This window comes from Bombus flavifrons, chromosome 12 (genome assembly GCF_040668555.2).
Source record: "Bombus flavifrons isolate JBK064 chromosome 12, iyBomFlav1_principal, whole genome shotgun sequence".
Classification (NCBI taxonomy): Eukaryota; Metazoa; Arthropoda; class Insecta; order Hymenoptera; family Apidae; genus Bombus; species Bombus flavifrons.
Genome location: NC_138453.1, coordinates 9,092,607 through 9,104,649, shown reverse-complemented (window position 1 = coordinate 9,104,649; position 12,043 = coordinate 9,092,607). Strand labels below are relative to the sequence as shown.

The window sequence follows — 12,043 nt, the reverse complement described above, 5'->3', positions numbered from 1 at the left end:
AGGGTAAAGGCGTTATGGCACAGCCGGTAACAACCGCATCGGCAGCCAGGGGTCCCACAATGAGGTACCCCGTCAAGGTAGCAGCCAATGCCCAAAATCACTCGTCGCTGGTCCAACGGTTCCTTTTCCGTGGCCCACGAATAGCTGTAGCACTGGGTGAAAGTGGTAATTAACGACGTGCGTCAGTGGTATGTCCCACTCCTCCTCTATCGTCCCCGGGACTCTGTCGCGAATGGTTCATCGTACTCTTGACCGGTTATGACACCGCTCGCCTTTTTATTTATTCACCGTCTTTCTTTATCGCGCAACTTTTCGAGCTTAGGGTAAAGCAGGGCTATTTCAGTTACCTACGCTTCGACATCTTCAGATTCTTCAACTTCGCACGACATAATCAGACTCGTACATTTGGAAAGATACTACGGTAGCACCTTGATTTTTCGAATACCTCCGCCATTACTAAATTCTGTCCTCTTTTTTTTTTTTTTTTAACGTTGCGGCGATGAAAGGAAATTCCAGAGGTTTGTTAGGGTCGTACGGTTATATTTTTTGTATTCAAAGAAATCGAAGTGTCTATAACGTGGTGACAAGCTGCCGCTTTGTCCTTAATGATTGGCACGCAGACGATCACGTCCGTCCTAATCATCCTAATCGTATCCTAGGTGTGAATTCCATGTACGCTCTAATTAGTTCTTCATACTTTCCATACTTTGCATTTTTTCCAGCAAAACTTGCAGGTGTTGGTAAAGAAAGGGGATGGCGTGATAGGCAAGCAACAAAGTTTCGTCTTCTATTGTCAAACGTATCGACACGCTAATTTGTAACTGAACGACTCGTAAAATTTGTCACTACTGTTAGTTAAATCGTACAAGAGGGTCCTGGTATGCCGGTACCTGTCAACGAACTGCACCATTGTCTACCAGGAACTTGGCAATAATTCTGTTTCAATGTGCTAAACGGTTTGTCCAACCGTTTTATTGCGCGGATTGTCGAGGTAGTTATGACAGGCCATCTAAAAGGTCGGGATTATTTTTAGCGATTCGACCGACATGAATCGAGAATGGACGACAGGGTCGATACGCGCGATGTTGCAGCGCGGATGATAAGAAACCGAACTGCACATTTCCCTGCCATTTCGAAGTTTCCTCGTAGCTGTACAATCGGCACACTGTGCTCTCTTTCTGTTTGCCTCGGAAATATGTACTGTGCGCCGGTTTTTAACAAGGATTTACCAGGTGTGCGTGGTTTCCAAGTGGCTGCAGTAGAATTCCAGGATCGATAGGAGGAAAAACGATTAATCTTGCGTGCATTCGGTAGATTGATAAACGCGTTTTTTGTCTCTTGCTGTTAGTGTTAGTACGTTTAAATTAACAGCGTGTTATAGAGCTAAAAGCTAACAGCTACATCTTTTGGTACATGCAAGGTATATACGCGATATAAGTATTTAATTAAATACATTCAAACTTTGTTTCCTTTGCAAAATAATCTTCCGTTGAAGACTCGTCTAGTCCCGTCTCTGAGATTGGCCAAGTTGGGAAATATTTTATAAATTTTCAAACTTGATTTTCTCAAACGCCAACCCTCCGATGTAATTTTCTCGTTCCTGTTTTTTCTCTATTTTCAACAATAGAGACATTACAAAGTATACGTTTGCTTGAAACGGCCGCCTGTAAAACGAGACAATAGTTACTTTGTCGGTTGACATTGAATTCTGGCTATATAGCATATAACGGAACCCGATTCCCTTCCATTTCTAATGTTCCACTTTATTTCGTGAAACATACTGCTTTATTGCCTTCTCTAATTTCAGTGCCCGCATTAACCGTCGTATCTTAAATTCTATTATTCCTCCATCGAACTATCTTTATCACTACAATCCAACGATTTAACGGGCAACGTTGGCGGAAAATTGATTTTTGCCCAGAGTTTTCCAATTAGTCACGCGTTTGCCAACATACATGGAATCCAATTAAAAACGGTCATTAGGATGATGAGCGGACATTGATTCATCGCACGGTAGAGTGCACTTCGTATGCATACTACAAGTAATGTAAAATTCAGCTCAGTAATAGAAAATCATTAAAGTCTGAGAATGCAAGATTACAAAAATAACGTTCGATCGTTCTGTTTGTCAACAAGTTACGAGTTTAATAAATAATTTTTTTTTGTAAGCTCGCAATGATCACCTATTGGAAGGCGACCGGTTTGCAAAAAGAGCATGTTACTACCTTTCAGCTGGAAATATCTCGTGAGTTGGTGCAAACCGCTTGAATCACCACTGACGCACATGAAAATGCTCATAATCGTCATACAGTACACCGCATTTAGTCACACGCAGATGCGCGAAATGATTTTTTCCTCTCCCTCCCTGTGTGTTACACGACCAGTGACGTCTCGTTTAATCTCGACGCCGAATATGTGTCTCTTAATTAGAAAAACGTCGCGTCGATTACGCTCGAACCATAGAACGTTCAAATGGACCGTGTTATTTACATCCGTCGAAGGATGCACGGAAATTTACAGAAATCAAAGACCAAAACTAACGAAGGGATCGCGGTGAAATAGGAATAAAATACAGGCGTAAAAACAACGGACACGCTACCATTTCAACCGGATTCCCTAATCCGACCAAACGGAATACATAATAAAATACGCTCCTAAAAGTCTCGCCAGGTCGAACAATCTGGCTTTTTTAAAATTCCTGACATGTATACTGCCGCTCATAAGTATTAGGACACCTACTTACATTTATCGGGAAGACTCCAACAAAATTTATTTCATTTGGTATTTTATCCGGCTGTGTAATAGGTAGGCGAGGATTTCTATGCATTTATGAGAAATTTGAAGACGCAGATATGTACAGAATGCATATAATACCCAAAGACGTATAAAATATCGAAATGTACTTGATATATTTGGATCTGATTAATTAGTATGTAAACGCCACGATAAATACCATTTTCAGATCTTTTCTTCACACTTTACCAACGTAATCACGACAGTCGGCTCTCGTTGCAGTCGCAATGAAATTTCTAAATGTTTCATATAACACGCAACGATATATCCATAAGATATCTGTACGAACGTTCGAATATTTTCCTCAACTACCGTATCTGTATTATTCGTAGCATTGGTATAGTCGCGTTGAGTTGCTGTACTCTGGAAATTCGAGCGCTGAAGGGAAGGGGCGTTTAGGAAACCAATGGCCATGGACGCCTGCTGCTTGCCCTACGAAGGGCACCGACCATAATGGCCCGTCCCTGAGTTGGAGAGTCTACCGGCCCATTCCATTCCGGAGTCGTCGTCTCTCGCGTACATCGGCCGCCGCAGGAAGCATTCCATTCATGTTTCGGGACGCGCAACGGACGCTGATCGGAAGACAAGAGAGAGGAAGAGCCGGATAACCGGGACTCCTCGCGAGGGTTAACGCTGCTTGGCGCCACCGTCAGGAACAACGACCTGCCGATATGTTGTCGTGATGACAATCGGCGCGTTAACGTGAGAAACCAAGACCACGTGGAGCAATCTTGTTATTTGCAGAGGTGGACTTGACCGTGTCTCGACGCAAAGGAACATTTTCGCCGCAGAAACGTTCAATCTTGGTGCGTTCTCTTTAATTAAGTAGCGTGCGTGCATGTTGGCGAGTGACAGTGACTGGAATTGGAAGTTTATTCGACACGCGGGCAATGCCGATTTGGCGCCTAACTTTGTGCTACTTCTTCTTTAAATTTCGTGGAATGTAGGCTGCATGCAACGATCGTGATTTCGTAAGTCCTCGTGGCTTCGTCCCTCTGTTGTTTCCCGTTTGCTTTCCGTCTCGTTTCTTCCTCAGCGTCGCTTCCTCTTGCGACGGCTACCTCTCGTTTTCTCTTCCTCTCTTTCCCCGCTGTCCTCTGTCGAAACTCCAAGACAAGGGAAGTGCGCTCGAAACAAACGATAGATAGGATTTTTATGATCTCGTAGAGACGCCTGAACAGCGAAATATTCCACCAGACTCGTTGCATCTACTTGAACGTTCTTCTCGAGCGTCACTAACGAGTGGCAAGCTCGCAATACCCTACTACAAACTCGTTGAAAGCCTGTCGTGAAACTATAATTTTCCACGAATGAAGTTCATGTAAAATATTAAGTAACGATAGGATTACGTGTTTCTGACGCATCTTCTTCTAAATCGCTATTACAAAGAATAACGAGCATGAATCACGATGCATGTCCTGTATGAAACACAGGCGTTACGCGTGAGGTGTAACACGTTTCCAGGAAAGTTTCTAGTAATTCGTAAGTCATCATAGGGGTGATATAAAGTCGAAGGAAGAGGCGGTCGTTCCGTCAATGGGTAAATTGGTGAGCTTGCCGACGCGCATTGGGCATCCTGGTAACCGGCGCGTTGCGACGCGACGCTACGCGTCGCAGCAACGTGTCTCACTCTATTCCGTAGAACCTCCCTCTCCGCGTGCATACGGATAAGCCGATCGTGGCGGCAGGAGCGTTGGAAGGGCCAGAGCGGCAGCTGTCGGTAGCGGTCGATGGGAACGGGGCTCGATCGAGGTCCGCTCGAGAGAGTTGGGCCTACTTCCTCGAGGGCTCGGCAACGACTAACTCTGTCTGCTAGCCGTATGCGTGTCCGTCGGTCGTGTCAGTACTTTTCAGGTCGGTCCACAGTGCAGTCGTCGGCTTACCATCGAGTTTCGACTAGCACGGCCGCTCGGCTGCACGACGATTCGTCGAGTCGCCGTTGGGTTACGCTCGCGAGTGGTCGGCCGTGTGCTCCTCCTCGTGCAACGCGGCAACCGGAGTGTCTCTCGTGCATCCTGCATCGTTTCTATCGTACCGCTGTAGTGTGCAAAGCGAACCTCGTCTGTGTGCTCTCGCATCTCTTAGGACACGAGACGCTGAGAGAGAGGAACGTAGAGGGAGAACACAAAACAGCATTCGTTAATACCCGCTTCCGGCACGTGGAACCGCACCGCACTCTGTTTTTCTTCACAGCGCATCGCTGCCGTCGCTCCGAGCTTCTCTCGTGGGAGGTCAGCACCTAGCCGGTGGGTAAGTGAAGAATCCACGCTCTCGCTGGAACAGATAGTACACCTTTCTGAATAGATCTTCGTCAGGATACACATAACCTTTTCGAATAGCCAATTCGATTACGCACTTGTGCGCTTTACGGTGACGATTTCACGGTGAACACACGCACGCGACACTTGTTGCACGTCGTTTTTTCTGTGATTCGTGATTACAACAAATTTCATATGCCAGTTACAAGCGAGATTTTTTGACGTTTTAGATACATTGTGAGACACAATTTTTCATAGGGGATGAAAAACGTCGGTTGGATAGGTCGTTTTTATGCGTCGATTAATAACGATGCTGTTTCTTGATTTCCTCGAGGTTTTTCATCGTGAGAACTTTTGTTACGTTACGGTAGCATATCTGTGAAACGTGAGAACGTGGAATGTCGCGACACGTGAAGATAAGGCAAGAGTCAACCACTTACTGGCGGGGGTGGTTCCCCCGCAGTTCTCTTGTTTACGAACCACGGTGCATAGGTAACCACGTGCTTATGCATTGCAAGCTTTTTCCATTCGAATAGAAACTATCCAATTTCGCGAGACTCTCCCGGATAGAGTAACTTTGGAATGTGAATCATTCCCATGTCAGGAATCGCGGGAAATTTTAACCTATAATTCGTAACCCTTTCGCTACGAACGTAGTATATATACACAGCCATTTGTAAATCATAAAGTCATATTTCTTTTCATTCGTAAATATATATCACGAATAATTATAAAAAGTATTTTGATAATTCTATATTTCTCCTATCATTCTATATTATTCTATCTGTTATAATAATTCTATTCCTTTTTATTATTCTTCTACTAATAAGAGCTACTTGTGCGATAAAACTGTCTATATCTGTAAATGCTGTATCGATACGATTATCGTAGAAAAATTCGAAACCATATCAGGAAACACGCTCTATCTGGAGCACTTAATTTCTGTATACCACGATTTTCGATCGTTCGTCGTTTTTTCTGTGAATTTTTTCGAAATCATCATCCGTGAAATGCTACGTTACACACGCCGTGACCAGTCGATTAGTCATCGTAAAAACATAAATCAATAACTGTGCTCGGCTCGAACGATCGATTCTTCATACGTTAAGTAATCGTCCGTTACTTTTTCGTGAATAATCTAGGATCTGAACGACTCATTCGTCTCATCAGATCGAATCGTAAATTCCAGATCGATAGTAGCGCTGTATGATTCTCGTATTTGACGCACAAGTTTCCAAGCGTTCAGTCTATTGGTTGGTACGGTTTAGAAATGGTAGTGAATGGGAGGGCTGACTATAAGTGTTGGACGCGTGAAAGACCCGACCAGATAGTAGTGTCAACCCCATGAATAATCTGAAATCTACTGGCGCCTTCGTGTTTACTTTATTCGTCTATGCGCCGTTTCCTGTCTCACCAAAAGTCCACACGGTATCTCTGCCTAATATATATATATATATTTTTTTTTCTTGTATCTAATTTTCCATTCATCGATCGTCCACGGAATCGCAGGTATTTTTCGATTAATCATGTCTAAGGAAGCCTATTCACCGTAGTATGTAAATTGTTTAGAATACGCTTAATAGTGAAGGAAATGAGACAATGATAATGGTCGATTGATAAAATGCGGTCTCATTTACAAAAGTTCATTCATTCATATAATCGGCTGACGATTCAACGCTCGTTTAAAAGTTTAAAATTCTACCGAATTTTCGCGCAATTATGTATGTATCTTTATCGCCTCGTAACACATAGTATACATAGTACGTATAGTGTAACACGTGTAACAAAGTAGCATAGTGGAAGATAGGAAACAGAACACGTTGAGCAATCCGATGTGCCAACTTCGACGTTGTAGCGTCATTCTGATTTACCAACAAAGCGAATCACGTGCCGTGTGTAATAGCCTACGTAACAGCTCGAGTACTCTTCTTCACCTTTTCAGGAGATAATAGAAAGTTTGATACACGTACATATTTACTATTCTACATTCCTTCCATTTCATTCTACCGTATCGTTGCTTATCTTCTATCGAGCCGGATGAAGCTTTCGTATGTTATCGCTTCCTTCACTGGCCACCACCACGCTCTAGTTTTTCTTTTTGTAATTCCCAGAAAAGTTGATCGCGTTTGCATTCCTCTGCTTGTTCTTGGTTCCCAACGAAACACGAGGCAGACGTTTCTCAAGAGACTCGCCCATCGCGTCTTCTTTTTTCTTTTCTTTTTTCTTTCCTTTTTTTTTTCTCCTCTACTCGTGGAAAACATTTTCTTGTTCTCTAGCCAAGTGATCCATTGGAAACACGTGACTGGTCCGCTTAGGTGGTCTCGAGATAGTGTTACATGGAAACTGTTACGAAATTTGAAATTCGTCGCTGCTCTTCTTCTTACCTACGCACAGTTTTATCTTTTAGCTTCGTATTTTTGTCCTGATATAGGTAATCAACAACGTAATTAACGATTGAGAAAGTTTGACTTTGTGAAGGAAACTTCGTGATCGTCTCATATGACGTAACGTTTGTCCCTCTGTGCCGTTCAGTTTTTTTTACGCGGTCTTATCACAAAAGGAAGTTGATAAAAAGAATTTGATGAAGACGGCGAATGAAGTTGGCTACGAAACTCCCTCCACAAAGATGTCATTTCGTCTGTATTTATAGCGTTGACAACTTTTCGAAGCATCGTCTGTGGAAAAAAGGGTAATGCGCTATCTTTACATAAATTTACTCTTCGTTCATAAGAAGCTTTGATATGATAAAATATATACCTTTTTCTGATGAAGATTATTTCGACCGAGACGTTCGGTTACACCATAAATATTATAAATGTAGAAACGATATCTAACGCCGTATACTTTGTTACACACATACTCACACTTGTCTAGATCTATGTAAATATTACGAAATCATAAATACGTACTATGTTGCCTTTCCATGGTCCTTAGGTTTTACCGTAGAATTTTGTTACTTGTTACAACGAAAACTAGCTCTTACGTATCTTTCTGAGCCGATATTATCATCTTCCACGTCTTCTTCTTTCGTTATTAATCCATATGACGTTTAGTTACCCTGTATATGCTGACGAAGGCTATACACCGCGTCTCTCAACCATTCAACCTGTTATAATTTCATACCATTCTAAAATATTCGATTCTTGTGTAAGTAGAAAATAAGACTGAACAGAATCTGATTATAAATATGGAAAATTGTACCAGTAAACTTAAACAGTTAAACTAAAAACGAAGAGATTGCGCGTAATCCAAGTTACTATAGTACAATTTCATTTTATTACATTTTCAGTTCAAGTTTTATCGAATGAAATATTTTGTTACGTTGGTTCTATAGTTACGAAACTGTGATTTAAAATATTATTTTTAAAATTTGACGCTAAACAGAATGCGCTTTGAGACACTGACGATAATTTCACGGAAGTGTAAACGAATGAACTTGGAAGAGAAATTTCCCCAGTAATATAGCCAGGGAACAATTTTCTTCATGGCCGGCGGTCACTGCGTATTACCGCTGGAGAAAACAAAGGATAAGAACCCCGGCTGTATAACCCCGGCCCTTCTTACTTCCATTTACAAGATGTTCGAAAGCTGACGATGAGGCCAAGGTTATTATACGAACGCAGGTGTCGATGCAGATGTCGCATAACAGACGGTGCAACACGACCGCGTGTACGGTACATGGAAATTTTAATGAAAGTCCAAGAATCAGCAATATCTATCGCTCAAAGTTTGTCACAAGTGTCTGTTCCCAAGTGTGTCGGTACATTGCATTCATTTATTATTTTAGATTGCACGTACTTTGACGTAGACATCTTAATGTAGTCTTAGAAGACAATATTTGTGTATTGATAATTGTCGGAATTGGATTGAAATCGATGAATCGTTCGTGTCGTGGTTAAACAGGTGTAACACCGATTCAAAAGATCCTTTCCTAAACACCTGTCGATGTTATTCTTTTTGAGATATCTGTCTGTAGTCAATGTAGCGAAAACGATTGCATTGGCTTCCTCCTTGTTTCAGGTAGAAGTCAAAATGTTGTGATGGCTGGAACATCTCGACGTCCGAGCTCAGAGCTCGGACCTGATCTGTCGTCTCCAACACCGCCGAAGAAGTCCAAGTTCTCCGAGACTTCGATCGAGGGAACATCCGAGAAGAAGCATGATTTGAGCACGGAAAAATTGGAGAGCGTGGAGAAGTTAACGAGTACGAGTTCCTTGCCGAAGAACACGATCGAATTGATACCAGGCAGCGAGTCGGAGACGAATCCTTTCCAGATCAGCGAGGAATCTTTGGACAGCACGAAGCAACTGATCCAAACTAACTTGGAGGGGCCGGCAAACGTGAAGGCTGGCTCCTCGAAGGAAGGACAGTTTGGTAGCTTTGAAACGATAATACAAATGAAGTACAGTGGTCAGGAAGAACTATCTGGTAGCTCTAGCAAGAGGTCAGAGTCGGATAGCGATGTACAAATTCAGACTTCCTTACTCGGCGAGGATGCATCGTATCAGGAATTGTCTTTGATCGGCAATGGAGCTTACGGTACCGTTTACAAGGCCAAAGACTTGAATACAGGACAAGTCGTAGCGCTAAAAAAAGTTAGGGTGCCGCTGACAGCAGATGGACTACCCACGTCTACATTAAGAGAAATAGCTACCTTGAAACAGCTTGAAAGATTCGAGCATCCTCACATTGTAAGTCGTATAGACCGTGTGCTTGAGTGGCATTATATTAATATTTGCATTCACATTGTCTGTTATGCGTGCAGGTGAGACTGTTGGACGTTTGTCAAGGGAATTATCTACACTTGCCTTCCGCCGATGGGATGCCGGAGAGACTAGATCGAGGGTTGACTTTATGGTTGGTGTTCGAACACGTAGAAAGGGATTTAGCGTCTTACATGTCCTCCTGTTCAGAGTCAGGTATCCCGTCTCATCTGCTGAAACAAATGTCGCAGGAGATACTGAGAGGAGTCGAATTTTTACACAGTCACAGGATCATTCACAGGGATTTGAAACCACAAAATCTATTGGTATCCCGAGAGGGGAGAATAAAAATCGCAGATTTTGGATTGGCGAAAACGTACGACTTTGAAATGAGATTGACTTCTGTGGTAAGTTGACACGTTGTAAAAACGGCGAACATTGTTGAAACGATACAGTGAGGTAAAAGAAAGCATTAAAGTAGGGTAACTGAATAATTTAACCGCAGCTAAATCAGTTTATTTTCTACTATAAATTAATTGCTATTATCAGTTCAACGATATTAATCGTCCCCTTTTTTTCAAACAGATAAATCTATTTCCGAAAATGCGTCAGATTATTCGTTTCAGCCCCTGAAATTTGTAAATTTTCACTACTATTTCAATTTTATTACCTCGCTGTACTGCTTCCCTTTATATCTATGATTGTATATCCTAATCACTAAACCATTAAAATTATTGACAATTATAGGTCGTAACGCAGTGGTATCGCGCCCCGGAAGTCCTCCTGGGCTGCTCTTATGCCACCGCTGTTGACATTTGGTCTGTAGGATGCATATTAGCAGAATTGAGTATACTTGAACCTCTTTTCCCAGGTACAAGCGAAGGCGATCAACTTGATAGGATTTTCCGGTAAGTTAGTGAAGATATCCGCCGTTTTTGTTTCGTATAAGAAAATAGTTTAAATTTAAATATGTTTTAATTATTCTACAGAACAATTGGAACTCCGGCTTATGAAGAATGGCCAGAAAATGTGTCCCTTAGTTGGACAGCTTTCCCTTATAGGGTACCAAAACCTCTTGAGTCAATAATACCTGATCTCAATGAACACGGATTAGATTTAATTAAAAGTATGCTTATGTTTGATCCTCATAGACGATTAACTGCAGCTCAGGCTCTCAGACATCGGTATTTCGCTGAAGATGACTCGTGATGATTATTATTTCTGAGTATTTTTTTGTTTTTGGTATCTTTAGTAATTTTTGAAACGTAGACTGACGTTAGTATATCCAAAAGTATGTAAGCGTATTATTTTTTTAAGGACATCGTAGCATTTTGTTTTTAAGCGGATAGTATAGTTTATTACGAATATAGTACAATAGGGATTTTCGTAACTATATATGATTTATAAATATTCCTTTCTCATTTAGAAATTACAATTGCAAAATACGTTTACTACACTCTATGAAGCGTATCATCATCATATTTAAAACATACGACCATTAGCTAATTTCGAGAAATCGTCATAGTTTAATTATACACAGTCGTTAAATAATTCAAGAAAGATCCATTTTTCTGATTTATTTAAACGACCGTATAATTTTCATCGTTTATAATATTGTTGACTTTATTTATTTAGGTAATATCTAAGAAGTATTTTTAATATTACTATTAGTTTCGTAATATCCACGAATTCAATTATATCGACGTTCCATTTTTTTGTAAGTAAAGTAGAAGATACTTTCTTGCAAAAATAAATGGGATTTACATATATAACGCGCACCAAAAATGATTTTGTGTAATAATTAACTAGGTGTGCCTTCCAAAGTCGTTGGAACGTTCACAACCTATGCCTTAATTTTCTATGTAATTAAACTTAACTGTAATTACTTACTATTAAGTAGCGTTATTCTTGTAAGACTGGGGCCTACTGACCCGTTAGATTTGTCGGAAAGACATAGGATCTCCCGTAAAAAAACCAGAAAGTACACTGCCATATGTATGTAAAGATAATAACGAATAGGAGTTAATAATGTATTTTATCTCTAGTATGTGTATAAATCTTAATATTAGGCGAATAATATATATATACATGATTATGCAGTTTGTAAAAATATGTGAAAGACGCATGAAAAGACTGTACAGTAAAATAAAGATTTTATAGTTTTATATATCGAAACTATTCTTAAACTGAAATTGTATTAAAAAAAGAATAGTAATCGGTCGATAGTCTAATAATAGAATCTGTAAAAATATATGAAATATCTTTACTTAAATCCTTTTAATTGTGTTC

At 40.9% G+C, this 12,043-nt stretch overlaps 1 protein-coding gene across 10 annotated transcripts in view; it reads left to right on the top strand.

The window, feature by feature from the left end:
* LOC138185411 (cyclin-dependent kinase 4) overlaps positions 1–11,283 on the top strand; it is a 35,125-nt gene extending 23,842 nt beyond the window's left edge. For 3 of the 10 annotated variants that reach the window (XM_069124312.1, XM_069124316.1, XM_069124311.1), the window contains exons 2-5: positions 9,072–9,742; positions 9,817–10,161; positions 10,502–10,662; positions 10,744–11,283. In XM_069124312.1, coding sequence (XP_068980413.1) covers positions 9,092–9,742; positions 9,817–10,161; positions 10,502–10,662; positions 10,744–10,963 — 1,377 coding nt within the window. In that variant the 5' untranslated portion in view covers positions 9,072–9,091 and the 3' untranslated portion in view covers positions 10,964–11,283. The other 7 variants (XM_069124315.1, XM_069124310.1, XM_069124319.1 and 4 more) reach the window with 7 other exon arrangements.
* The last annotated feature ends 760 nt before the right edge of the window (positions 11,284–12,043 follow it).